The sequence below is a fragment of the Microplitis demolitor genome, chromosome 4, assembly GCF_026212275.2.
Source record: "Microplitis demolitor isolate Queensland-Clemson2020A chromosome 4, iyMicDemo2.1a, whole genome shotgun sequence".
Classification (NCBI taxonomy): domain Eukaryota; kingdom Metazoa; phylum Arthropoda; class Insecta; order Hymenoptera; family Braconidae; genus Microplitis; species Microplitis demolitor.
The window spans coordinates 23,546,417-23,573,073 of record NC_068548.1 but is presented as its reverse complement, the minus strand read 5'-3'; the positions used below and the strand labels follow the sequence as shown (position 1 = coordinate 23,573,073).

Genomic DNA, 26,657 nt, shown 5'->3' with positions numbered 1-26,657 from the left:
GTGGCTCCATGGTATCCAAGTGAACTAAGCAGACATTTACAGCTACCACACAGACACAAACATATATATTTACATATATATAACATCACTGACACATCCATTGTACAGAGTAGAGAGTCGCCGAGTGTACCAAAGACCCCAAATACATTCAGTGTTTTCCCATCCTGTGTACAGCTCAGAGTTAAAAAGTGTTAATATAAATTTTATAAATTTATACTTTTATATATAAAAAAAAAAAAAAAAAAAAAAAAAATAGTAAATAAATTATCGAACTTTAAAATCGATAAAAAAGTAAATTGTAATAAATTTTTGAATTGTTAATTTTTGACAGGTCAGTATTTTTTTTTGGAAATTAAAAAAAATTTATTTAGTTGCAGGAAATTGTTAATTAATTTTAGTGGTAAAAATTTAAAATTAAAAATTTTGAATTTTGAATTTAAATTCAAATTTATTTAAACTAATTACTTGACATATGCAGAGTTCAATGAATCGTAATAAATTTATCAATTACAATTGCAACATATAATTTGTTGCGATAATTTATTTAAAAATTTATAAATATGTATGTATATATATATATATATATATGTATATATATTTTTATGGCAGATGTTTGACTCGGCTCCGTTTTGTCGAAAAAATATCGGTCTGGAGACAAGGGCGTGGTTGAAAACGATGCACCACCACAGGAAACTCAGTTACAAATATAATAAATATATAAATAAAATATGATATTTTATTTAAAACAAAAAAACAACTTGTTCAGCAAAAATTTCATTATATTTAATGAATTAAACAACAGCTCATTTTTTATCGTTACGCTTTTATTCCTCTGTAAAACTGCTGCCGTTGCAAATTTTCACGGTCTAAAAAAAAATTGCAAATGACTTTTATTTGTTTTTTTTAAATTTAAAATTGCTTGATGGCAAATTGTATGGGAATTATTTTATAACAGTAAAATATATAGGATATTGCGATGACGCATAGCTACAAGATGAACTGCTCGGAGTAATACGCATTACATTTACTGATACGTTATATATAATATATAATACAATACAATATATATTCCCCTTGTATTGATATTTTAGGGTCAACTGACAATACTTACACATATTATTTAATTCACTTATCGATAATTATTTTTATTACATAATTATAGTAAACATTTTAAATTAAAGAGCAAAAAACTTGATATTTTTTTATGATTCTAAAGTTCGCTGACAATTACAAATTTTTGGATTTTTTTTTACAAATAAAATATTTAAAGAAAAAAAATCTAAAAAAATGCACATGTAGGAAATTGAAAAAACTATAAGTGCAATTTTTCAAAATATTTTTTTTTTAGTGTATCATCTTCAAAATCAATTGCAATAAAAAATAATCGTAAAATCAATAAACGATTTTCAAAGTTTTCAATACTTTATTCTCCACAATACAATACAATACTTGGTATATAAATTTATATAGATGTTGATTCATCGAATCAGACAACAAATAAAGGAATCTACAAGCGTGTGTTGAATTTAACACAACCGGTCGATTAAATTCTCTGTAACAAAACATAAAACTGGCGGATCTCCGCACACAAAAGTTCGTTAACCGTCATGGTCACACGCGTCGATAATAATATCCAAACTCAAAACCTTGCTATGTGCTCTTATTCATTATACATATACATATAAATAAACAATTCATTTTATTAATGAAAATTTATCTCCAGTCTCTTGATCTCCGGTTCTGGTGCCGGTTAAAAAAATCTTTCTTACACTAGTTCAAGTACATTCATTATTTTATTGAAGCCTACTGTATTTACATTCAACAGTTACTGTATATATATATATTTATATATATATACACGTCGACCTCATTCGAATTGTCCATATAAAGGCATACAGTTTCAAACATATAAGGCCCGATGATAAATCCCCGCTCTATGTAATATAAAAATATATAACTTATTCGATAGTATATTTATAAATGATATAATATATATGAAATTATATAAATATATAAATAGGATATTATAATTTTTAAAAGTCTATATAAAGTCTTAATAAATAAATTAATTTACTCCGTACCCGTTACTTTGAAACGTGTGGAGATAAATATGTATTTGTTCATATATATATATGTACAAATATAGATATATAGTGTGTAGGATAGTGAAGGATAATGAGCAGAGGCGATCTGTAGAACGGAGCTAAAATCTTGGACATGACATAGAATCGGCAGACACGGAACAGTCTAGTGCTCCGTTATTTCCTCTTTATATTTTACATTTATTATTTTTTAATTATAATTGCAGAGTAATTAAAATGTCGAACGCAGTCAGCCCATCATTGAAAGACTTGCCGAAGGTCTCGATGGATTTGAAGAGCGAGCTCGAAGGATTCAAACACGATTGCATGAAAAAGGCTGAGACTTTTATCAAGAATGTCTTACCCTCTGCTGAAGGTTTGTTGATTACTAACTTTAATTTAAATAATTATTATTGATGATCCTGGATAATCATTTTAATTAAACGGCTAAACAAATATGACAGATGTGAGACAAGAACGTCAACATTCGGATTTAATCCACGGCGTGGAAAATTTTGAAACCAACAAACTCAAGCACGCTGATACTAAAGAAAAAATTATTTTGCCCAATGCTATAGGTACAGATTGTTAATCTAATGGTATTTAGTTCATACTAGATCAGTCCATGGTGATGGTTTTTATGGTGGCTTGGTTAATCGGCAACATTGGCTTTGGGTTTTTAATTTTTGCCATTTTTTAAAAAACTTATCTAGTGTTTTTGTCATCTAGATGTTGCTGCGGAGAAAAATCAGCAGACTCTAATCGCTGGTATCGAGAAATTCGATCCTACGAAGTTGAAGCACACTGAGACCAATGAAAAAAATCCACTTCCTGATAAAACCGGTAACTATTAACACAACCCACAATATCGCGTTACTGGTGACAGATTTCACAGACAATTTTACGCCCTTTTCACGCTAGAGAATTATAAGAACGTAAAAAAACGCCCTTATGGTAACCGGTACCTACTCCACAAACTATAAGGGCGTAAAAAAAAATTCAAGATTAAATTCTTATTTTAAAATTTTTATATCGGATGTAGTAAAAAACTTTTTACGCTCTTATGAAGTCTGTAATTATTATTATTAATAATTAATGAATTTTTTTTACTAATTAGCAATCGAGCAAGAAAAAGGAAAGCAGCAATTTATTTCCGGGATCGAGAACTTTGACCCAAGTAAATTGAAACACGCCGAAACTACGGAGAAAAATGTATTACCAACCAAAGAGAGTAAGTAAAATAATTAAAAATCTTATTGAAATTGATAAATAATTAATTATAAATTTAATTTATTCCAGCTATCGACGCTGAAAAAGTTTCGGCCTAAATGATGCCCAGTACATCGGCATCGAATCGGCAAATCTCAACTATTCTTTTAAATTTATTATTAAATATAAATATTAATAACAATAATAATAATAATATTAATATTAATAATATTACATGTGTTACTTTGCAATGAAGTGTGTAATAATTTAAAAAAAATGAAAACATGTCTGCGAGAATTAAAATTTCATAAAATTTGCTTATAAATTAAAATTATAAATAATAATAATAATATAAACACACTCATATATAATGGGGTAGGCTTATTATATTACTGAGCTACCATTGGGCCAGTATTTATTCCAATGAGTTGGTGCAATTAAATCAGAAAAAAAACTATCGTATATTTGCATGTGATAGCCGCGGAATTTTCATTACCAATATATATAGAGTTATATTAATTTAACGAAACTATAAAGCTGTCAACGTTTATTACCTTTAAATATCATAATTTACTTGGTTTTTTATAACTTTTGTAAGCTAAAGTGACACGTAAATATTTTTTACACATATTGCAGACGTATACGATCTGTGTGGTATAGATTTAAAACCTCAAGATACTTTTGTAAGAATGATATTTTATAAATATATATAACAGGCTATTGTACTTTTTTATCAACATTTATATACACATGTCCTATGCTAAAGTAATTTCAGTAAATAAAAATCTCTTTATACTTAATTGTTTTTTATTTTATTTTATTTAAATTCAAATTTCCCGCGGATTATAAATAATAAATATACGCAATAAAAATTTATATTTTACAGTTTACCGTGGGTGCAACAACAAAAATATCACATATATTGTCACTAATTTATAAATATATACAAGACAATACTTAATTACTTTATTTAAATTCAAATTTCCCGCGGATTAAAAATAATAAATACGCAATAAGAATTTATATGTTCTAGTCTACCGAGTGTGCAGCAACACATCACATATATTTTCGCTAATTATTTATAAGCATATATAAGACAATACTTAATTAGTTTAAGTCTAATTAATTACAAGTACAGTAATTAAAGGTAAGGAATTTAATTTAATTATTAAAATTTCAATTCTTAAAATTTTTATGTGAACACGGGGTATAAAAATTGACGGTATTGTGCGGTGACGTGATTTCACAGTATTATAGTGCATTCCGTAAGTTATATATAGACTTGACGATATATATATATACATATATGTGTACACATACTATTGAAAAAAATAAAATAAACGAGCACGACACGTGCTGATGGTCGCCGGAGCGTTGAGCCTCGAGAACTCGAGATAAGAACAAAGGATTCGCAGTATTGAATATTAATAATTTATTTACTTTTTATTTTTTTCTGTAAGTTGTTATTTTTTTTTTTAAATATAATTTTATTCTGTCTGTATTTTATATTAGGTATGGATAATTTATATCGCCGAAATATGAACAAAAAGAACGTGGAGCCTTTGGCAGTAGACGAGTGGCTAAAAAATGAAGGATATTTTCGTAAAGCTGCACCAAAAGATCCCGGTTGTTTGTTCCGAGCAGTAAGTGAGCAAATTTATATGACTCAATTTTATCACACAAGAGTGAGGAAAGAATGTGTTGAGTTTATAAGAAAACACAAGCATTTATTTAAACACCACAAGGTAAAAATTACAAATTTTTATTCAAAAGTTATTCAGTTTTGTAAAAAAAAGTGACTGCAGACAATTGAAAAACATTTTTTTTACGAGACTGGATGATAATTTTTGAAAGGGATGACAATTATAATTATTTATTCATTAAAAATGAATGCAGGGTATCGGAAAGATAGACAATTACTTGGAACAAATGTCTAGTGTTAGTGAGTGGGGAGGAATGATTGAAATAGAAGCGATGTCTCTGTTGTACAGAAGAGAATTTGTTGTTTTCTATGCCGGGCAAAGTACGGCGCTGAAGAAGAAAGAAGTGACGAACAATGGGTTCGATAAAAATATTTATCTCTGCTTCACTCCGCCACGACACTACGAGACAGTATACAAAAATCACATTATCGCTACCGCGGCATTTTGTCAGTCTATTGTGTACAAAATTCTTTATAAAAACGTCTTCAAGATGCCCGACGTTGACGCTATTGTGGAAAAAATGTTGCACGATGACGGCAATGGCCATGACAATCAGCAGTCATCAGTGACTTTGCTCAATAAAACAAATGGTAACTTGACTGTCACCCCGCCGTTTCCCTACAGGGTCGCGAAAGCTCTTGATCCAAATATTTATCGCAATACTGACTTTGATATCTGGTGGGAACTGAAACGTCAGGTCCGCTCTGCTGGGCTGGTGCGCTGGAATAATTATCGGCTGCAAGTTGGGGGTAAATGTCTCGTTAGAGTTAATGATGACCTTGACATTGGCCATGAGTACCTTAATAATATTAAATATAATAATAATGGTTACGTGAAAAAAAATTTGATGCTGATTGGTCACATTCAAGAAATGGCCCAAAATGAGGGCCCGGTTGTTGTGTTCATTGAAGAACTTGGTGAAAAAAAAACTGTACCGTTCAAGGCACTTGTTCCATTACATTCACGTAATAATTATTTACCAGCATCCGCGATGCTGTCACCTGTCAGTCCAAAAAATAAGTCAACTGATGATAGTACAAGTAATTTTTTTTTTTATCAGCATTCTAAGATAGTGCCCCCCACTTTTTAAAAATTTGACTTTACAATTGACATCAGTTGGGAGTTGAACGAAATTTTTTTATATTTTAGCCATCAAAATTTAAAAATTGAAAATTTTTAAAAAGTAGGGGGCATTGTCTGAGAATGGTTTAAAATTTTTATTATAAATAAGTCTACTAAATTACAATTCTATTATTATATTTTTAAAAATAAATTGTAATTTTGCTAGAGTTATTTATAAAAAAGATGTGAATGAATTATTAATTACTAATTATTTATTTTATAGATAATAAATTTAAAAAACAACAATTTAATGGTTACCGTAAAGCCAAAGACTCCAGAAGTCCTGTGACAAGCCCGCGCTTTAATTCAAATGATGATGAGAATAATAATAATCGTAACCCATCTTACAAGACCTCGCCTAACAAAATAAATTATTCTAATAATTTCAAGTAATTATTATTATTTTATATATTTATATATTTATTTATTAATGTAATAATATATCATCAAAGCTATATTTTTCAGCAATAAGGTCAAAAATAATTCAAACGCGGATTACTCACACAAGAAAACATTCGCAGTAAGTTACTTTATATATTTATTTATATATTTATTTGTCTTAATATATACATATATATTTCACTTCAGAATTCTCAGTCTCAGTCAATTTTACCAAAGTCACCTTCACTCGAAAGCGCGAACCCAAATTCAAATTTGCCGCCAGATGTTCGAGAGTTTGAAAGAAAAAATTCTTTGATTGAAGACAAATATATAACTACAAATAAAATTCAAAATAATTTTCAAGCTCATGATGACAAGGACTCTAGTCCTCCTTGTAATTCACTTCCTGAAAATTTTCCTATACCCGGTAATTATTAAAGCAAAAATATTGAATGTAATTGATAATTATCTGATATATTTGTAGTTTCAGGCGAATTCCATCCTTACAATGAAGTAAATTCCGTATGCATACCACAGTCAGATGAAATATATCCAAACCAAAATCAAATTTACTGCGAAGATAAAAATTTCAGTGAATCCCAAGTGACTTTGCCTCCCGCGGGTTTCATAAACTACTCGCATCAAGTCAACTTCCGGGTTTCGCCTAGTCTTGATATAAATGGCAATGACCTGCCGTACTCTGGTAATAATTACAAAATATCACGTTACTTATTCCGAAATCACATATTTTTTTAAGCCCTTTTGGCTTTAGGAGGTTCCCTCATTATTTATTTATCTTAATTATAAATAAATTTAATTACAGACATCACTACCTTGAGATATTTCTTCAACTTGGGACTAGAAGTACGTCGTTACTTTCAATTAACATATCTGAGAGATGAACAGTTGATTAATTAATATATTTTTTCTAGTATTTTCATGTGAATCAAATGTGGTGGCCACAGGGCGAGGTCCCGTATCCAGCAGCGCCGCCAAACACTCCGCTGTCACCACCACCTTCACCTCATGCGCACAATTTTACTCCAGACAGCCCTCCAGGTCTCGTGGTTGAACCCGTCCAGGTACAAAGTGACATGATACCGCAGTACGATAACGCAGCTGATGCTCAGATCAATTATTCCCAGCCACCAAATCCGCAGCGTCGGTACATTAATCCCGTCTGCCCCAATGACAATCAGACTAGCGAAAATAATTCCTCAGCATTTAAGAACTTCAGAAAAAAGTCTCCGATTAGTTCTAATAATAACAATAATAATAATAATAATAATAATAATAATAATAATAATAAATATTTGATGAAATATAAAAATGAACCGACCGACGCGTACAATTTTAGTAAACCTAAATATATACAAGGATACAATGAAAATATAAAAGAAAATGGAGGCAGTCCCCCGCGGAAAAATCAGTTAGGAAAATTTAAAAAGACTAATCAAGGTATTGATTAATTATTTTATTAATAAAGCAGTTGCTTTTATTTTTAAATAAATAATTAATTAATTAATTAATTTTTCAGGATATCAAAATCGTACTTGCAGTAAAACGAGTTATCAAAATGACTATCAGCAGAAATCATACACCAGTTGCTCTCCTGACGATAATTACAAGAAGAAATTTGAAAAGAAGAATACTTATGATTACCAACAACAGTCAGCAGCACAACAGCAGCAACAAAAGACCCAATTAGTGCCAACTGATGCTCCACAAAATCAGTCACCGCAAAACAACTGTACGATGTCACAGCAAATGACTTTTGCTAACATTCCGTATTATCCTAACGAGCAAGAAAATAATAACGTCTATTCTCCGCCTCACACAAACATGTACCCGATTTATGGCCCTCATACTTCCGAGTTACCGGAACCCAACAACTTTTCGGGAGCTGTCATGTACACTTCGGGAAATTTTCATCAGCAGATGCCGCCGATTTATTCTCAGATGATGTACCCTCCGGGGCCTCCTCTCTTGCCACACTTGACCCCGATATTCCAGGGGATGCCGGGTCAAAACTCTCAGCCAGACTGGTGCGTACCTGGCCAACCCAATTGTGTTCCGTACCCGTATCCTACATCACAGACCAGCGAATCCTTGCCTCTGACTCAGCCTCAAATTAAAAAGTAATTTGAAGATCTTTAGATTAGCGAAGGAAACAAGGCTGGTCCTATTTATTTAACTTTTTCATATCACAACTAAAATACTCTTTTCTACTTTTTTATATCAGCTCATATTGACAAAATATATATGTATAAATTTTTTATATGTATATTTTTTTGTAAACATTTAAAAGATAATTAAAATAAATCATTTTTTCAAGTTATTTGAATTATACTTCTTTTGGCGCGTTATGAAAAAATTATAAAAGTGAATTTTTAAAATGCGCGCGCATAAGTGCCAAGAAAATTCACAGGCAGCTAAAAATCAGCAGGAATCCCTACTAAAAAAATTAGTGCACAAGGGAACTGTCAATCATCTGTAATAAAATTCCACTGACTTCAAACTTGAGTTCATGGATACTAACTTCCGGATCTTCAGCATAGCCAGTTACCGGTGTCCAGTATCGCTGATCATGTTGGTGATCAGCAGACAGTTTAAAATTACTTTTTAAGATTTCCATCTTATTGTTACCGAGGCTAAGGTTTTTTCAGCTAAAAAATGGGCTTCAGATTGGAGCGTCAAAGTGTCTTTGTATTCTAAGAGAGCTGTCCGGTCGCCCAGTAGTCCGAGTATCTAGACAAAAATTATAGAAATTTAATTAATCTACTCTTCGCACACTTTTTAATAAATAATATTAAGCATACTTCTACAACTGCTTTGGCACATCCATAATTTTTAGCGAGCTGCAATCTATTTCTCATATTATCAACATACTTTAGATACTTCTCAATTACACTCGTAGGTGCCTGGCCCTGATGTAAAATTTTTAAAATATCTTCAATTGGTAAATTCGATTGTAACTTTTCGCTTCCTAGCCATCCCTAGTTTAAATTTAATTAATAATTTAATTGTAAAAAAAAAAAAATTTGTAATAAGGTAAAAGACCCAGCACTAGTTCCCTGATCAGATACTAGGTCTTTTACCTTAATAATAATAATAATAAACCTTTGATAAGAGTATATTATTAACATCATCCCAAGCTTGAACAGAAACCCGAGTTTTCAGCACCGTCTTCTGATACTGCCTTGGAGTGATGTCATGCTGGTTCGCAAAAATCCTAGCCGGCGAAACAGACGCATCCTGAGAACTATTCCAATTGTTCTCGCAAATATATTTCAAGCAATCAAGCACGTTGTTGTTTGCTAAATTTTTATTGCCTCCACTATTCAAGGCTATTTTCCATTCCAACAACTTTATATAATTATTGACAAATAAACTCTCCTTGTACTCAGTAAAATTAACAAACTGAGTTTTGTAGCATTTAATCAACTTCTGCAGCAGCCTCCCGTCATCCCGAGTATTCTTAATTGTTATCGCCAAGTTCTTAAACTAAAAACAGTAAAAAAATTACAAACTTTTTCCGGCTATTTTAAAAATTTAAATACTTACTGCTGCGTCTACTAATCTACCCTGCATCCTAAAAAATATGATCTATATAATATATAAGTATATATTGTAAATAAAATAAGAAATAATTTTTTACATTAAAAGATCCGTGACTTCATTGACTTGGAGTCTTGTCGACAAATAATGAACGTAAACATTAATGGCATCAAGTCTCTCCATAAAAATCTTTTGACTCAGTCCCGATTTCAGAGTCTTGATAATAAATAATGTAACTATTAATATCACATTGCCACTGCCACTTGCAATTGCAGCATCAAGTAATGCCGTTTTATTACTCAGCGACTTGTAATTCTCCAGGGAATAAGTTTGTCCCAACAATATTCTTCTCACAGTAACTGAAGGATTGACATTTAATTTATTGTCCGATATCAGATGTCTGTTATCAGCATTCAGGACTGAAAAAAATTCATTTATAGAAAATAAAATTATAATTTCTTGAAGTAAAAGATCCAATTACTGACAATTAGCCCTAGTTGTTGCTCATTCACAAAAAAAAAGTTTACGTCAGTGTCAATAATTGGGACTTTTACCTGATGATAAAAATTACTTGTCATCAAAACCGGCTCAGATATAATCGCCAGCAAGGGTTTAAATGTTGAATCAGCACTTTCTGGAGTTAGATAAGAAGGAGCAGGATCAGTCGGCGAATTTATGTTGGAAATTCCAGCTCTGAGCTGAGCGGTGCCATTTTTTGAAATTCCAAACAAGTTGTCCGGCTACGCCATATCATCATTACTATTATTATAATGATTATTATTTAAATAATATATGAAATATTAACCTCATTATTCTGATCAAAGCTAAACGAATGTCCTTCGCTGCTGTTCCAATAATCTTCATCATCTTTCAGTTCATACTTTGACATACTTTAAATTATCTATGATATTTACATTGGAAATTCACAAGACCTCGGACCTCTGATCACCAGTGAATCATTCTTGTTTATATGTCATATATTTATATACATCCAGCTTTAATTTACAATAATAATCTATAGTATGTGCTGGAGTTTTTAAAAAACCATGAGAGAAAAAATGATACAAAGCAGACGTCAGAAAATTTTTAATTTTTATAAACAAAAAATAAAATTTTTAAAAAGTGCGCGAAAATATTTGAAATTTTTTTTGCGCAATTTTAGAAAGTTTTATTTTTTTATTTAAATGAAATTTTTTTAATGTCTGCTACTTTTAAATACAGATATATATAATCATCAAAAGTACCTGCTATCACTTTGTTTCTCTTTCTCTTTTATATATTTACTTAAATATATAACTTTTTTATACATTTGTCCTCGCTTTCTTACGAAAACCAGATTTTATATATATTTTATTTAAGAGAGTGTAGTAGTAGAATTCATATTTGTAAACTTGTCCCAGAAAGATAATGAACTTCGGAAATTACCCCCACTACTCCTACTAGTCTTATTTCAAATCTGCGCATGCGCAAGAAAAAGTGGGAAGTAGCAGATATGACAAATTTTAAATTATTAATAAATTGAGTAAATAATTAATAAAATTAAATTTTTAAAAAATGGGCATTTATAAAATTTTGAAATTAATAAGTGCATTTTTTAAAAATATTTTTTTTGTAGTTATTTATTTATAATTTTAAATTTGTCCGGTCTGCCACATTCATGATACTAAAGTTAGCTGACGTTCAATAATTTTTGAACTACTTTTTAAAAAATAAATATTTGAAAAAATTGCACCTGTAGTTTTTTAAATTTTCTACATGTGCATGTTTTTAGTTTTTGTTTTTTTGTAATTGATTCGAAGAAAAAAAATCCGAAAGTTACTAATTGTCTGCAAACTTCTGGATCCACGTTAACACTCATAAAATATTTAGTTCAAAGAATACCTATCAGAGTGGGAGTAAAAACCGAATACACCCGAGATCCGCTCTCTTGCTGGGGACAATTTTACATAACATAATATATATACATATAAATATATAGCTATAGTATACTTCAACAGCAGTCAGCAGAAGCCGATATTAAAAAAAAAATTCAACGTTTGGTTCTCTCCGCTTACACATTTCCAGAAACTCAAACAATTCAATAAATAATAATATATTTATATATATGTTAATATAAAATTACTAAATAAATTTAAAATATGACTTACTTTTTAGTGTAACGATAATAAATTTAATTATATGGCGGGAAATTCAGGTATCAGTAAAATATTAACAATCATAACCTACAATTTTCTTATTTTATGAAAAAAAATGTATGTGGTATTGAGTGAAAATAATTTTAAAAATAAAAACAATTTTTTTTTATTAATAGTAAACATCATTTTTATTATTCTTTTCAGAGTCTTTAGTTATGGCCAAAGGACGAGTGATAAATAGGTCGGTTTCTAAAACTAGGCCCATTGACATGACACTAAATCTTGAATGTTCGGAGGAGCCCCTGAGCGAGGCCCAGTTGGCGATGAGGACAAAACTGAAAGAAAATTACGACCGAGTTGCTTCAACCCTCGACGAGATAATAAAAGAACACAGCGGGCAGCTGATAACTCAAGTTGGTGGCGTGAGTGCTTATCAGTACAAATTACCAGGTCCAGGTAATCCCCAAACTATTTTAAAATCCAATCAGCTGAATGTCGTCAATCAAAACAAGTCTATAAAACTCAACGTCGTGGACAATTCGAATTCTGGCGCGGCTACGACGGCAACTACAACTCAGAGCAACATGCAGCTGGTGGTTGATCCGAGAATGGGAGTGCTGCTGGGTACGGTTGTGTCGAGTCAGTCATCGTCTAACTCTGCTGTGACGACGACACTCACTGCCGCGGCTGCGGGAACTGCGGGCACGACTTTGTCGAGTGCGTCGCAGAAATCTCTTACGAGCACCAGTGAAAATAGTAATAATCTTAACAGGACAGCCGGAGCGGGGTCGGTTTCGACGACAAATACCACCTCGTCGACGACGCCGACGCAAATGAGGAGAGCCAAAGTAATTCCACTGCAGCAGCTACAGGAAGAGCAGGAGACCCCGGCTCCAGTTCTAAGACTTCGCAACAAAGCGGTGACGACGGCAGCAACGACGACAACGGCTACAGCTTCTTTGAATTCTCATGTAACTAAGTCCAAGATGACGACATCTGGGTCGATAACTGTCCTAAGACCCACCGAGCAGACGAGCATCGGCGGAATCCGCGTGGGAGTCAAGAATGCAGCCAATGATTCAATTGATGAGGCGAAGAAAAATTTACCTGACGGTAAAGAAATAGCCTTCAATAAAATAAACGGGACGAGAACATTCCCGTCGTTGGTCGTCATCGCGCGGCCCCATCTCAGTACTAAAAAAATAACAACGGCGACGGCGACCCAGGAGAGAAGTGAGTTGGACATCACCGTCAAGAGTGTCCTAGTCTACACGCCCACGAAATTCGCCGAGTGGTTGATACAGAAAGGACTGATTCGCTCCGAACAGTTTTGCAACCGGCACACATCTGGAGTCGTCGCTGCCTCGGGTAATTCTAATTGTAAAAAACTAAAACTCGGGATGTACAGCGACGCTGGAACATTCCCGTACTCTGGTGGGTATGTGTGGATTGCCAACTGCTGCTCGAATCGCTTCGTCTCAGTCTTCTCAGGGTCTATATTCCAAGGAGCGCCGCACCCGCCATCGGTGTTACTTAAATTAATCTACCACTGGGCATGTCAGACAAATGTCCAGAACGTCGTGTCCTGGGTCAAAGTATCCAATGTCTATGTCAAGAATTTTTACACCAATTTAAGAAGCGTTTGCACTGCGGCGATTTGGGATAAAAGTTTGCTCATGGGTGGTAAAAATATAAACATTCAGGTGGGTGTCATAAGTCTGGGAACGACATCCCAAGACGGGAATATGCGTCAAGTAAAAGTCGAAGTCCTCGGGATCCTGGATGCCGAAACCGGGCAACTGAGACTTAGAGCTTGCGACCCTATTCATGATGCTGATCGCTCATTCAAACGGAGATTCAACAACATTCTGCACCCGCTTCAGGACTGGGTCCACAAAGAATCGAAAATTCTGACGGATTTTACTGTTGACAAATCAACTCTACAGGAAATGGGTTTCTCCCAGGTCTACCAGACGTCATTCAGTGACCAGAACCCACGGAACACGCGCAGTAATTATCAAATAATGGAGTATTTACGTAAAATAGTACCTAGGATGTTCCAGAACACCCTGAGTCTGCTTAGTAGACAGATGATACAGCAGTTTCTTGATGAACTTGTCTGGCGTGAGATGTTCGGGAGCACCGCAGCCCGGGCCTTCAACAACATCATCCAGCATCTTGCTGAGCAAACGCGACTCTGCACCACGGAGTCGTTGCTAGACCGGCTGGCCAGGATTTCAGCAAACCCGTTCACCGATTGGTCTTATTCTTCAGGCAACGTCGCGCCTGCACCCAGTATCGCGGCACCCTGTGACTCCTGTAAAGGAGGACTGTCGAGCAATCACAAGAAAGAAAATAATAGTCGTACTCAGCCGGCAGTCAATGACTTGCCGGTTCAGTTGAAACCCGGACCGAAGCGAAAACGCAAGCGACAGTCACCGGCTGCCAATACGTCGGACTTAGGACCCGAATCCAAAAGACCTAATTTAGACTACAAAATAATTCAGTCAAAAGGAATCGATAGTTTGAAAAACGACCAGATTCCGCTGAGCGAATTCTACTACGCGACTGTTGACGGGAACCCTCTGCTGGTTGCTAAGGAAGACAAGCATGCGATAAACTTTAAATGCTTCTTGTGCAATAGTATACTGAAATCAAATACTCAAGTGATGGAGCACATGATCAATCATGTGCCTCCGCGGGCTCCCGGACAGTTTGTCACTTCGAATGACACCTCCACTGACAATGACAATGATGACAACAGCGTCAACAATAACAAAAATCAAAGCAACCGTAACAATTACTCCGTTTGTCGTTATTGCTGCGCAGCTTTCTCGTCGAAGCATCAAATGACGACGCACATTGACGAAGCCCACAGCGTATTCGGTAAAAGCGACGACGGAGTGATGGTCGTGTGTGGAATTTGCGAGCAGAAATTCGCCAACACTCAGCTTCTTATCAATCACATGTCTTGCATGCACTTGCCCTCGGAGATGCCCTACCGGTGCGAGAGTTGCCGGTACCGCACCTCCAGTCACAAAGACATCATCGACCACTACTATGACGTCCACGACATGGGCGACTCACTGCAGTGTCCTTACTGCCTTAAACTGATGCGGCTGAATATCGACGGCAAGACGAACACTTGCAATGTCTACGCCTACCTGGTCCACCTGCAGCGGCACGTGGTGAGACGGGAACAGGGACGAGGAAACAAGTGCAGCAGATGCTGCTTGTGGTTCAACCAAAAGAGTCTACTGAAGAGACACCAGCGGTCTCTGCATCAGTCTTACTACTGCCCCAAGGACTCGAGCAATTTCCATCCTTTCAAACATCCGCCCTCGGACTCTGACAAGAGCAACATCATAATTATTTCGAAATCTCAGCACCAGTTGAAACGTATTATTGTACGCAGTCCTTCTCCGGAGCTTCCGGAGGACGACAACATCAGGAAATGGATCAATGGCCCGATAAAACTCAATCTGTACAACCAAGTCCCTACTCGGGCGATAACGCCGATGTCCTGCAAGGAATGCGAGGAGGACATTGATGAGGAGGAACACTTCCCCGGGGAACAGAACTGCTTGCAGTGCCGCTATGTCACCTGCTGCTGGCGGGCTTTTAAAGAACATCAGCAGCAGATTCACAACGAACGGCCCATGACTAGTTTAATTGTTCCTTCACCTCTCATTGACATTCCTCTTGACAAGAAAATGACTTGTTCTTGTGGCTATACGACTCTTGATGGAAATTTATTAGGTAAATATGTTATATTTATATGTATATACCAGGACTTATATATTACAGTTCAAGTTCGTTATAAGCAACTTCTGCTATCGCGCTTTTTTTTAAACTTTTGTAATTTCAAAATTAAAAATGAGTGTGAATATCAGACATCAAAATTTAAAATTATAAATAAATAGAGTAAATAATTAATAAAATAAAATTTGAAAAAATGCACTTATTAATTTAAAAATTTTCTAAATATGCATTTTTTAAAAATTTCATTTTATTAATTATTTATTCGATTTATTTATCATTTTAAATTTGATGTCTGCTACATTCATACTCATAATTAAAATTAATTTTTAAAAATTCTACTTTCGTCTTCATATTTGAAAAAAAAAATTCTAGTCACCACAGAAAATAAATATATAAATATTTCCAGCAACGCATCTCGTTAAATGTCGGAGATCCTCGCCACAGTCAACAGTAACCGCAGTACCAGACACAGCCGAAGCTAATAAAGAATCTCCAGTGATGCTGGATAGTCTGGGCCTCATACCCAAGTCCACTCCCTAATTTAAAAAACTAAAAAAACTAAAAAGGGATTTCTCGAATTATGACATTTCATAAATGATGTCAATAAAAATAAATTTGTGTATCACTCATATTCATACGCACACTCCATTCAGTGCTTACTTTTATCATAATAAATATTAATAATTACATTTAAATCGGATTTAATTAATTTTTTGTGTAACTATTGATAAATAACAGAAACATTTTAAAACTATCAAGTTTTTTTATTTAGCAATAATATATTCATTCCCTCATTACCTATAAATAATAATCAACATAATGGGCGTACATTTTTATAGCCATTAAGATAATGATAATCGATAATTCATAATAAAGAATATAATAAGCATTTGTCTTTATATATCTAAATTATTTATTATGATTGAATGTATAGTTATTACAAATTAAATTGGAACAGTAAAATAATGAGAAAAAAAAATAATAATAATAATAAGTAAAACATACATGTAATTAGTGTTACATTAAACATTAATATTTAAATTGTTTATGCTGAATATTTAACCAATTATTCAAATTGGATTCTAAATCTACACTAAAAATTCATAATCTACTAACACAAAATTTTTTTTTGTAATTTTAATTTTAATTTTTTTTTTTAGATTTTTAAAATTTTTTATCATATATATATATCATATTTTTATCATTACTTCAAGTATCTGCATGAGTCAACACAGAAACCGCCTTTATTAATGCTAATTCTCAGTAATTAATTTATTGGGATTCACTAAAAGCAAGTAATTAATTAATTAATTAATTTTAATTTTTATGACTCGTAACAAAATATTTAACGACGAAATATTCACAACAAAATTATAGGAAATTGAAATTGTAAATGTCGACATTAAATAGGGGAACATGTATGTGTTACATATATAACATATTTTACATATAAAATATATGCTACATACTCAACATATGCCATACATATAACATATATGTCACATATATAACATATATGTGCGCGGTTATTCTACCATCAAATATATTATTGTGATATCAAATTATAATTTAAATCTGTCCGGAGAAAAAATTGTCTTTAAATTTTGTAACGTAATATAAAAGTTATAAACGAATTGAAGAAGTGTCCCAATATGCCACGAAATTAATAATGAGATTTACCACTAATAAACAATAAATAAATAGCTGTAATTATTATTATTGGCGCGTGATATCTTGGCGTCGTGGTGGCGGATGATTAAGTAAGTCACAAGAGGCACCTTCGGAATCGCTTAAGCCATTTAGTGTGAGATTTAATAATAATAATGATGTTTCTGTGAGCTTGATTAAACAAATCACATCTTTCATGTATCATCGAGAAGAATTGTTAAAACTTGTTATGCTTATATGTTTTACTACATTTATAACTAGAAACCCTTTACTTTAATTTACTTAATTAGTTGTCATTTGTTTACCAATTTTCTAATTTTTTTTTTTTTTAATTAACACAAATGCTTGCTGACGACAAAAAATATTTTCTCAAGTTTATTGGTTGCAATTATCGACTAAAGTTTATATCTTGATTAGGAATATTGTAATTTTAAATTATAATTTAATGGTGACAATAAACTTGAGAAAGTACTTAAGGTAATTACTCGTCGACTGTGTAAAGCATGTAAAGATTACCCGGATCGCAATTTGGTGGTACTAGTGAATGGTTTGGTGGCAAAACTGTAAAGCCCAAGAACATGAAGGTACGAACCAGCATTGCTGTAAATAATAATTATTTATATTATATTAATTACAAATAGTTAGAAAAATTTATTTTTAAAAACGATTAATTGTACAAAAAAATATTTGAGAAATTGCACTTATAGATTTTTTAATTTTCTACACGTCTACATTTTTTCATTTTTTATTAATTAATTAATTAATTAATTAATTAATCAATATTATAATAATTATAAATACTGAAAAAAATCTATTTTTAAAAAAATTTTAGTAGTCTTTCATTAATAAGAAAAAAAAATGCACATGTAGAAAATTAAAAAAACTACAAGCGCAATTTCTTAAATATTTTTTTTTTTTATAACTCATCGTTTTTAAAGAAATTATTAGACGTCAGATAATTTCAGTATCATATTTACTCAATAATATAAATATTTATGAGTGAAATAGAGTAAATAATTTTTAAAAAAAACATTTATAAAAAATGCACATATTAATTTAAAAATTTTTTAAATGTGCGTTTTTTTTTAATTTTGTTTTATTAATTATCTACTCTATTAATAATTTTGAATTTACCTGATGTCTGTTATATTCACTCATAAATATTTTCTTTTCTCAAAGTAAACAATAAAATAAAAATAAAGTAAATTACCTCGATCCGTACGATCTTTACGTAGACAAATGACAACATTTTTGCAATTTAGTGTTTCTTCAGCGTATTCAAGAAGAGAAACGAATCCCTCTTTCGAACCCTCTGGAAGAAGACAACTTGGAACCCGAATATAAAGTGTTCCACGCCATATTATTGTTTCCCATTCCACAGAAGTTGTTTCTGTCAAATGTAGAGTAAAGGCGAGGCGAAGTGACTCGTTTCTTTTTACTGCTTTCAACAATTCTTCCTCCTACAACCGCCACATTAATCAGTAAAAATTAAATGATCAATAGCAATTACCGATAATAATAATAATAAAAACAAACAACTGACTGATACAATGTGTGAGCTCACAGAGAGCTGACTCTGCTTAATCCCCACACCGCGGCTCTCTGTGTTGACTGCAGATACAGACAATGCGGCATGGGGCGCATCAGGACCACCACAGAGGCCCCACTCCCAGCGTTATGGAATAATATTGCTGCTGTCCATTGTTCTCTTCTAAACTATCCTCCATACTCTTAATCGAAGATTCACTTATTGATGAAACAAAAAAAAAAATATAAATTAATCAGCTGATTTATTTTCGACGCTGCGAGACCGTATCTTAAAATAGAGTCAATAGACAATTGACTACTTGATACACGAGTCTAGATCATCGTCATCAATAACAATAAAGCCAATTTATGTCTCAATATCACGTTATATTTTATATATCAAATATATTTTCTAGCCGCTCAACAAATATTTAAAATTTTAAATTTAAACTTCTATTTAATAAAACTTCTGACAACTAGTAGGTTTTATTATTTTTTTTTGTCTAATCTTATTGATAACGAGCTACTGATAACATATCAGTTACCTCTAAGAATTTATATAAATAAGATTATTTTTCAGCTTTTCTTCATATATATTTTTGATGACGTTAATACTTGTTATTTTAATAATAATAATAAATGTACTTTCAAATGCATTATATAATTTATTGGAATTAAATAAAAAATATGTGATATATATTTGAAAATTTATGTATTGATTTAGTAAATATAAATATGTAGTTTAAATATATAATTTGTAAATTACTTTTTTTAAAATTGACAATTTATTTTGGGATATTGTTCATATATATTTATGTATATAAATTTTAAAAACAAAATGGCGACATTGGATTGATAAAAAAATAAAACAATGAAATATGGGAGAAATAAAAATAATAATTGAAATAAAAAAAAGTAAAATAATAAAAAAACTTACCAATTATTATTTGAAATTAAACTAGGCATTATTTCGTCTTGATTACTTTCCCAATTAATTAACGAAAAATAAGAACTAAAATTCATACTTTTTTTTTCGTAAAATCTTGATTGTTTAAATGACTGGTAGGCGTGAATGGTGTCGTTCAGAAACGAACAATGGACACGTTTTATATATATTTTGTACGCAGTTAACGTTTTTTAGCTAAATGGTGATACAAATAAATATGATCTTTAGTTGTTAAATAATTAAAATAACTGATAAGTTTAATAACACCTGTAATCAATTGTAAATACTCACGAGATAAACTACTCAACAGAGATATACATTAAATGATAATGCGTATTTTATTGAGGATGTGGGATGTCGCAGTTCCAACAATCAAAATGGTCGCCTTAGCGTAGTTGCTGTTGCTCTGGTTCCTGGTAGTGGTGTGCTAAGTAAAGATCTCGCTAGTGTCTCGTGCTCCTGCTCCGTGTTCGTGTTTCGTGGCCCTCGTGGGTGGAAAGGGGGCGCGTATACGTATATCCATACAGATCACGTGGTAGATCAATGTGAGTCACATCGAGCTCCCTTAAGTTGGCGGGGGGAATTCGATTTTTGGCAAATTTTTTTTAGCAATTCGTTTGTTCGTCGATTGTTCGTCAATGTTCGCTATAAATAATTATTTGTTCGTTCTTTATTTTTTTTTAAATAAATTTTTAAAAATTTATTTGAAGTTAGCGGTGACTATACTCATTTTCTATCTTTTTTAATTTTTTTTCCATTTATCTTGATTTGTTTGTTAATACCCCACCAAAAATAGCGTTTGTTTGTTTGTTTTTATATTTATAATTAATTATTAAAATTTTAATTATGCCCGTTGATCTAATAGTAGTTGTGCGCATGCGCAAGTGTCTGCTCTAGGTTTAAAATTTTTTATTGTTTTCATTATTATTTATGTTTTAATTAAATTAGTAATCTTATCAAGTAATTATCAAATCCTGTTGATCATCTAGCACATCGTAAGAGTATCCAGGTATTTATCGGAGAGAAATGTCAATAAGCCACAATAAAATATGAAACGAAAGAGTCCTCAAAGAATCTTAGAAAACCACTTTTAATATTATTATTATTATCTTTATTTATTTAATATTTAATACACTCGACTAATTATTTTGTTTTATCAATATTAATTATGTATTAAAAATACTGAAAACATTTTAATGTTATTTTCATTTACTCTTTTATAATTTACCGCTCTGTTTTGTAACTTACGTGGTGTGTCACCTATTATCAAGTATTTTAACTTGCCGTTCAACTAGTATTTTTGTGTTACACAGTTGGTCTCATAAATAGTTGGTAAACCAATTACTAAATTACAAGTATCATCGAAGTCAATAATAAATAAATATAATATTGGAGCAGGTTTGTAAAATTAAACTAATAATTAATTATTTATTTAATATTAGAGTAGACTTATACAATTGAAGTTATTAATTATTCATTTGCGCAATTTTTATAAATTTATATTTTGCGTCTACATTGAGACTCAAAATAACTTAGCCTAAGAAATTTGATGAAAATTTTAATTAATATTTATTATTAAACATCATTTTATAATTAAAGATGTTTTTCTAATTTTTTTTTTTTTTTTTTTTTTTTTTTTTTTCCAAATATTAAAATTTTTTTTATTTTTCAGTTTTGAAAACAATATTTTTATACCACTTATCAAAATGGAGCTCAACTCTATAATGTTTCACCAATCGGATGTGATTCTTTCATCTAATCTCCAACATTATTTGTCCTTCATTTATATGTAAGTATATTACCATTAATTATTAGTATTATTATCAATAAGTTTTTGAACTCTGAAAATTTTTTGATCAGTACCCTGATTAAGAAAAATGATTTGCTTGATGTTGAGTGTATATCTATATATTAGTCGATTCAAATTGTTTTGAATCATTCCAAATTATTTTTGTTGATCAGGGTAACAGTTATATTTTATGATTATATTATTATATCGATTATTTTTTCTATACAGAGTTGACTAGAGAGGCTATGCAAACTGGAATCCGGGATGTAGACTCACTGAGTCACTGGTGATAATTGGTACAGTAGATAATATAAGTTGATCGTTGATGATGGACCGATCGGAAAGAGTTTTTTGGCTATTGAGACTATTATTAATTAAGAGCGTTTCGATTATGCTGGTGCGGAGAAGAAAAAGTTCTGTATCTACATTGCTATCGGTCAAATGAGATCTACAGTAACTTGGATCGTGAAAATAGTGACGGCACTGCTATTAACTATTCTATCATCGTATTCGATACCGTGTCTGATGCTGCTCTTTTCTTACACTTTTTTGCCATGTGCCATGGCAGAACTTTTTTTTTGTGACAACGGCAAACATGTCTTCATTATTTATGATGATTTGTCAAAATCGGTAATTGCTTACCATTAAATACTTTTATTTTTGAGACGACCTTTAGGAAATGATTTGATTTAAATATTTAATTTTACTATGTGCAAAAAAAAAAAAAAAATTATTAATGATAATTTTTTTACTGTTTGCAAAACTAGCTACTTACCAATAAACTCCAATTAATAATTTTGCTGAACTTTTCCTTGTTGTCACTGGGAAAATTCATCTTAAAAAGGTGTTCGAATAAATAAAAAAATCTGAAATTAATAACAATAAAATAATTAATCAGTTCCCACGATGCCTAAAACGGAATTAAAACGTTCCGATCATAAAATTAAAAACGATGTAATTTTAAAGAGAAATTTTTATTTATTACTTAAAATTGGGCGCTTTCCATACATAAAAATCGCAATCAAACAATACGCAAACATAAGTTTGAATATTCTTAATGCATATCTTTATATATGCAAATAAATCCTGATTTCCCTCGTTTACAGCATCGGGCGTAAACGGCTGGGCCGATTTCGCTAATTCTTTTTTTGTTGTATCTGTTATTATCAGGTCGGCTAGTAAAATTATAAATATAAATTTCAGCTTGAAATAATTAACAATTCAATAAACTGTGACTTCTATAATAACATTTGAACTACTCCAAGAATCGCCAAGATCATAAATACTTACACATTTATAATTAAAAAATAAAATGATGTAAAAATTATTAATAGCAGTACTAATAATTAATGGTAATATACTTACATATAAATGAAGGACAAATAATGTTGGAGATTAGATGAAAGAATCACATCCGATTGGTGAAACATTATAGAGTTGAGCTCCATTTTGATAAGTGGTATAAAAATATTGTTTTCAAAACTGAAAAATAAAAAAAATTTTAATATTTGGAAAAAAAAAAAAAAAAAAAAAAAAAAAAAATTAGAAAAACATCTTTAATTATAAAATGATGTTTAATAATAAATATTAATTAAAATTTTCATCAAATTTCTTAGGCTAAGTTATTTTGAGTCTCAATGTAGACGCAAAATATAAATTTATAAAAATTGCGCAAATGAATAATTAATAACTTCAATTGTATAAGTCTACTCTAATATTAAATAAATAATTAATTATTAGTTTAATTTTACAAACCTGCTCCAATATTATATTTATTTATTATTGACTTCGATGATACTTGTAATTTAGTAATTGGTTTACCAACTATTTATGAGACCAACTGTGTAACACAAAAATACTAGTTGAACGGCAAGTTAAAATACTTGATAATAGGTGACACACCACGTAAGTTACAAAACAGAGCGGTAAATTATAAAAGAGTAAATGAAAATAACATTAAAATGTTTTCAGTATTTTTAATACATAATTAATATTGATAAAACAAAATAATTAGTCGAGTGTATTAAATATTAAATAAATAAAGATAATAATAATAATATTAAAAGTGGTTTTCTAAGATTCTTTGAGGACTCTTTCGTTTCATATTTTATTGTGGCTTATTGACATTTCTCTCCGATAAATACCTGGATACTCTTACGATGTGCTAGATGATCAACAGGATTTGATAATTACTTGATAAGATTACTAATTTAATTAAAACATAAATAATAATGAAAACAATAAAAAATTTTAAACCTAGAGCAGACACTTGCGCATGCGCACAACTACTATTAGATCAACGGGCATAATTAAAATTTTAATAATTAATTATAAATATAAAAACAAACAAACAAACGCTATTTTTGGTGGGGTATTAACAAACAAATCAAGATAAATGGAAAAAAAATTAAAAAAGATAGAAAATGAGTATAGTCACCGCTAACTTCAAATAAATTTTTAAAAATTTATTTAAAAAAAAATAAAGAACGAACAAATAATTATTTATAGCGAACATTGACGAACAATCGACGAACAAACGAATTGCTAAAAAAAATTTGCCAAAAATCGAATTCCCCCCGCCAACTTAAGGGAGCTGTCACATCGTGCTCTAGCTATAGTACTGACAGTACTGACACTGACAATTTTTTGCTATAGTTCGGTCTCAGCTGTAGACTAAACCGGGGCAAAATGGGATGTGGTTTTTTTTTAAATAAAAGAGCAACATGACGGATGTAGAAATTTATTTGAAAAGTTGATTTTTTTAGAAACTTCTTCTGTCAAAAATTTAAAAAAAAATTATTACTAGGTCATGTCATTAAATTTGTTTAGTAGTGTCCATTTTACCCTCCTATTTTTTCCGTAACAAAAAATTGATAATTTTACTTACTAGTCTATGATACTATTCTTACTCAAGATTTAAATTAAAAATTTTTTTATTCTATTTAAATATTTATAATTGTCTTAGATTTACTAATTACCGCTAGTAGAAATTTATTCTAATATTTTTATTTATACCCGATTAATTTATAAAAAAAAATTTATGGCGAATTTTAATAGCATAGTAATTAAAAAATAATATGTAATTAAAAGTGTAAATTATTTATAAAATTAATACATAGTAATAATAATAATATAATTTTATTAAATGATAAAATAAGAAAAAAAATTTAAATAAATGCATTAGGAATAATTGCTTAACTTTAAATTAATATATTAATTAGCCGCACATAATTTGACGAACGAATTCTTCGTAATTAATATTTCCTTGGGAATCTTCATGCCCAGCAAGCAGAGTTTCGACTTCTTCATCGCTCAATTTTTCACCTGTCAAACCAAAAGATAAGAAATATTTGTAAAACAAAAACGTGTAGCTATACTTAAAAAAAAAGAAATAAGTGTACCGAGTGTAGTCAGCAGGTGTCTCAACTCAGCTGAGGAAATTATTCCATTTCCATCTTTGTCAAAGTGACGTAATCCTTCGATGAAATCATCAGCAGTGTCAGAAGTGCGTGATTTGCTAATGGCTTGATAGATTGGCAGAAATACTTCAAAACTTATGCGCTCATCTGGTTTGTGCTGGTGCGTAAATTTTTTGACATCAGACTCCGTAGGGTTCTGTCCCAAAGCCCGCAGGGCATCGCCTATCTGAGAGACGTGGATTTTCCCATCTCCGCGGCTGTCAAACAACTGGAATGCTTCTTGGAATTCTAAACAAAAATAATAAATAATAAATAAAATATAATTAAAAAAAAAAAAAAAATTAGCACAATGTCAACGAATCAGACCGTCAATTGATGACAGCATTCTGTGAGTTAGCTCCTGATAACTAAACCCGTACATTTTAAAAGTTAAATTTACAAATTTAAAAAAAAAACGCAGACAGCAAGTTGACCGCTCAGTTATTCGATGACGAATGATAAAAAAATAAAATATTTAACCGGTGCTACCACTACACCAGTTAAAAGCTAAATTATAGCAGTGTTGAGACAATATGACCACCTCCATAACCGTTTCTGCTAAATGTTTGTCTATAAAAGGTTATTTAGTCTCAATAACGCATTTAAGGGATCACCAGAGTAGGGGTTCGTTTAAAGACGGAGATTATTTACTCTTGACCCCATTTAAACATCATCGAAAGTGATCAACGTTAACCAGCTCATCAGCCATCGCCTCGCTCCATTCTCTTGTAATTTTTTAAAATATTTCTTATGTATTTAAAAAAAAAAACACTAAACAAAACTCCGCCATGAAAAATGTTTTACCTGCAAGTTGATCCTCTGAGTAAGACGCCTGCAATTTTAAAAAATAAATAAATCATTAAATTTGTCTGGCCCTTTGATAATATAATTTATAATTGCGCTTACCATTGTTTTTGTTCAGACAATTTTTTGAGTGAAAATAATAATAATGATAGTTAGGATCCAATACTTGAGCTCGAGCGAACCAACGAAATTTTTTAATGGAAATGCTTACATTTAATAAAGAAGAGAGCAATGTCTCACACGGATGCAACGGGCGTGGTATATATATGTATATGTTTATATATATGTAAATGTATGTTGAAAAAAAATGTTCATGTGTGTGGACACGTATGACTGCCGATAAAGTATCGGGCAATAAAAAATGGGAATGGGAATTAAGGTACAGAAGTAACTAGAATCGCCATCTTTAGGAGTACCAGTAAATATATTTTTTAAATTTAGTGCTAAAAATAAATCATTGATTTAATATATGTATAAATATGTGTAATACAATAAATTTATAATTATCACAATA

At 31.2% G+C, this 26,657-nt stretch overlaps 6 protein-coding genes and 2 long non-coding RNA genes across 17 annotated transcripts; 4 read left to right on the top strand and 4 right to left on the bottom strand.

Annotated features, from left to right (window-relative positions):
* The first annotated feature begins 40 nt into the window (after positions 1-40).
* LOC103576377 (thymosin beta) lies at positions 41-4,090 on the top strand. Of its 2 annotated transcripts, XM_008556573.2 has the most exons (6): positions 41-331; positions 2,309-2,457; positions 2,546-2,659; positions 2,811-2,924; positions 3,199-3,312; positions 3,381-4,090. In XM_008556573.2, exons 2-6 carry the CDS (start codon positions 2,319-2,321, stop codon positions 3,407-3,409), a joined length of 510 nt encoding a protein of 169 aa, XP_008554795.2. In that variant the 5' UTR covers positions 41-331; positions 2,309-2,318; the 3' UTR covers positions 3,410-4,090. The 2 variants fall into 2 exon arrangements, with proteins under 2 accessions (XP_008554795.2, XP_014299646.2); XM_014444160.2 differs by lacking the exon at positions 2,546-2,659 and having other exon boundaries at positions 42-331.
* A 219-nt stretch (positions 4,091-4,309) lies between these two features.
* LOC103576376 (protein ovarian tumor locus) lies at positions 4,310-8,834 on the top strand. 4 transcript variants are annotated; one of them, XM_008556570.3, is made up of 10 exons: positions 4,310-4,437; positions 4,803-5,035; positions 5,187-6,033; positions 6,339-6,504; positions 6,581-6,635; positions 6,704-6,923; positions 6,981-7,199; positions 7,320-7,360; positions 7,429-7,954; positions 8,034-8,834. In XM_008556570.3, exons 2-10 carry the CDS (start codon positions 4,805-4,807, stop codon positions 8,636-8,638), a joined length of 2,910 nt encoding a protein of 969 aa, XP_008554792.1. In that variant the 5' UTR covers positions 4,310-4,437; positions 4,803-4,804; the 3' UTR covers positions 8,639-8,834. The 4 variants fall into 4 exon arrangements, with proteins under 4 accessions (XP_008554792.1, XP_008554791.1, XP_008554793.1 ...); XM_008556569.3 differs by lacking the exon at positions 4,310-4,437 and adding an exon at positions 4,505-4,704; XM_008556571.3 differs by lacking the exon at positions 4,310-4,437 and adding an exon at positions 4,505-4,745 and having other exon boundaries at positions 6,987-7,199.
* An 18-nt stretch (positions 8,835-8,852) lies between these two features.
* On the bottom strand, positions 8,853-11,464 carry LOC103576374 (spermatogenesis-defective protein 39 homolog). 3 transcript variants are annotated; one of them, XM_008556565.2, is made up of 8 exons: positions 11,299-11,464; positions 10,860-11,081; positions 10,626-10,794; positions 10,155-10,473; positions 10,061-10,088; positions 9,617-10,000; positions 9,316-9,492; positions 8,853-9,244 (listed from the first exon to the last, which is right to left on the bottom strand). In XM_008556565.2, the coding sequence occupies exons 2-8, from the start codon at positions 10,941-10,943 to the stop codon at positions 9,119-9,121; spliced, it is 1,287 nt and encodes a 428-aa protein (XP_008554787.1). In that variant the 5' UTR covers positions 10,944-11,081; positions 11,299-11,464; the 3' UTR covers positions 8,853-9,118. The 3 variants fall into 3 exon arrangements, with proteins under 3 accessions (XP_008554787.1, XP_008554789.1, XP_008554788.1); XM_008556567.2 differs by having other exon boundaries at positions 10,860-11,069; XM_008556566.2 differs by having other exon boundaries at positions 10,860-11,049.
* Positions 11,465-12,034: 570 nt separating this feature from the next.
* Positions 12,035-16,705, top strand: LOC103576373 (uncharacterized). Of its 2 annotated transcripts, none has more exons than XM_008556563.2 (3): positions 12,035-12,248; positions 12,394-15,948; positions 16,358-16,705. In XM_008556563.2, exons 1-3 carry the CDS (start codon positions 12,233-12,235, stop codon positions 16,489-16,491), a joined length of 3,705 nt encoding a protein of 1,234 aa, XP_008554785.1. In that variant the 5' UTR covers positions 12,035-12,232; the 3' UTR covers positions 16,492-16,705. The 2 variants fall into 2 exon arrangements, with proteins under 2 accessions (XP_008554785.1, XP_008554786.1); XM_008556564.2 differs by having other exon boundaries at positions 12,035-12,306.
* A 101-nt stretch (positions 16,706-16,806) lies between these two features.
* On the bottom strand, positions 16,807-20,555 carry LOC103576394 (ornithine decarboxylase antizyme 1). The gene is given in 6 exon segments (XM_014444145.2): positions 16,807-18,219; positions 18,830-19,079; positions 19,163-19,264; positions 19,266-19,365; positions 20,084-20,287; positions 20,384-20,555. Coding segments are annotated over 5 exon segments (657 nt in total). The 5' UTR covers positions 20,170-20,287; positions 20,384-20,555; the 3' UTR covers positions 16,807-18,100.
* A 528-nt stretch (positions 20,556-21,083) lies between these two features.
* Positions 21,084-22,552, top strand: LOC128667559 (uncharacterized). Of its 2 annotated transcripts, XR_008403494.1 has the most exons (4): positions 21,084-21,101; positions 21,406-21,490; positions 21,765-21,881; positions 22,110-22,552. It is a non-coding gene; the product is annotated as an uncharacterized LOC128667559 (long non-coding RNA). The 2 variants fall into 2 exon arrangements; XR_008403493.1 differs by lacking the exon at positions 21,084-21,101 and having other exon boundaries at positions 21,387-21,490.
* On the bottom strand, positions 22,497-24,040 carry LOC128667560 (uncharacterized). Its single transcript, XR_008403495.1, has 5 exons — positions 24,026-24,040; positions 23,637-23,721; positions 23,247-23,363; positions 22,657-22,747; positions 22,497-22,587 (listed from the first exon to the last, which is right to left on the bottom strand). It is a non-coding gene; the product is annotated as an uncharacterized LOC128667560 (long non-coding RNA).
* Positions 24,041-25,003: 963 nt separating this feature from the next.
* On the bottom strand, positions 25,004-26,416 carry LOC103576372 (myosin-2 essential light chain). 2 transcript variants are annotated; one of them, XM_008556562.3, is made up of 4 exons: positions 26,246-26,416; positions 26,144-26,171; positions 25,283-25,588; positions 25,004-25,205 (listed from the first exon to the last, which is right to left on the bottom strand). In XM_008556562.3, exons 1-4 carry the CDS (start codon positions 26,246-26,248, stop codon positions 25,099-25,101), a joined length of 444 nt encoding a protein of 147 aa, XP_008554784.1. In that variant the 5' UTR covers positions 26,249-26,416; the 3' UTR covers positions 25,004-25,098. The 2 variants fall into 2 exon arrangements, with proteins under 2 accessions (XP_008554784.1, XP_008554783.1); XM_008556561.3 differs by lacking the exons at positions 26,144-26,171; positions 26,246-26,416 and adding an exon at positions 25,667-26,060.
* Positions 26,417-26,657: the final 241 nt, after the last annotated feature.

Coding starts and splice junctions, on each gene's coding strand:
- LOC103576372 (XM_008556561.3), bottom strand. CDS start 25,721: ATGTACGGGTTTAGTTATCAGGAGCTAACTCACAGAATGCTGTCATCA. Junction 25,589..25,666: donor AATGCTGTCATCAATTGACG/GTCTGATTCGTT, acceptor ATTTTTGTTTAG/AATTCCAAGAAGCATTCCAG. Junction 25,206..25,282: donor ACACCTGCTGACTACACTCG/GTACACTTATTT, acceptor TTGGTTTGACAG/GTGAAAAATTGAGCGATGAA.
- LOC103576377 (XM_008556573.2), top strand. CDS start 2,319: ATGTCGAACGCAGTCAGCCCATCATTGAAAGACTTGCCGAAGGTCTCG. Junction 2,925..3,198: donor TCCACTTCCTGATAAAACCG/GTAACTATTAAC, acceptor TTTACTAATTAG/CAATCGAGCAAGAAAAAGGA. Junction 3,313..3,380: donor TGTATTACCAACCAAAGAGA/GTAAGTAAAATA, acceptor AATTTATTCCAG/CTATCGACGCTGAAAAAGTT.
- LOC103576374 (XM_008556565.2), bottom strand. CDS start 10,943: ATGTCAAAGTATGAACTGAAAGATGATGAAGATTATTGGAACAGCAGC. Junction 10,795..10,859: donor GCTTTGATCAGAATAATGAG/GTTAATATTTCA, acceptor GATATGGCGTAG/CCGGACAACTTGTTTGGAAT. Junction 9,245..9,315: donor GTGCCAAAGCAGTTGTAGAA/GTATGCTTAATA, acceptor ATTTTTGTCTAG/ATACTCGGACTACTGGGCGA.
- LOC103576373 (XM_008556563.2), top strand. Junction 15,949..16,357: donor TCTTGATGGAAATTTATTAG/GTAAATATGTTA, acceptor AAATATTTCCAG/CAACGCATCTCGTTAAATGT.
- LOC103576376 (XM_008556570.3), top strand. CDS start 4,805: ATGGATAATTTATATCGCCGAAATATGAACAAAAAGAACGTGGAGCCT. Junction 6,636..6,703: donor CACACAAGAAAACATTCGCA/GTAAGTTACTTT, acceptor ATTTCACTTCAG/AATTCTCAGTCTCAGTCAAT. Junction 7,955..8,033: donor ATTTAAAAAGACTAATCAAG/GTATTGATTAAT, acceptor TTAATTTTTCAG/GATATCAAAATCGTACTTGC.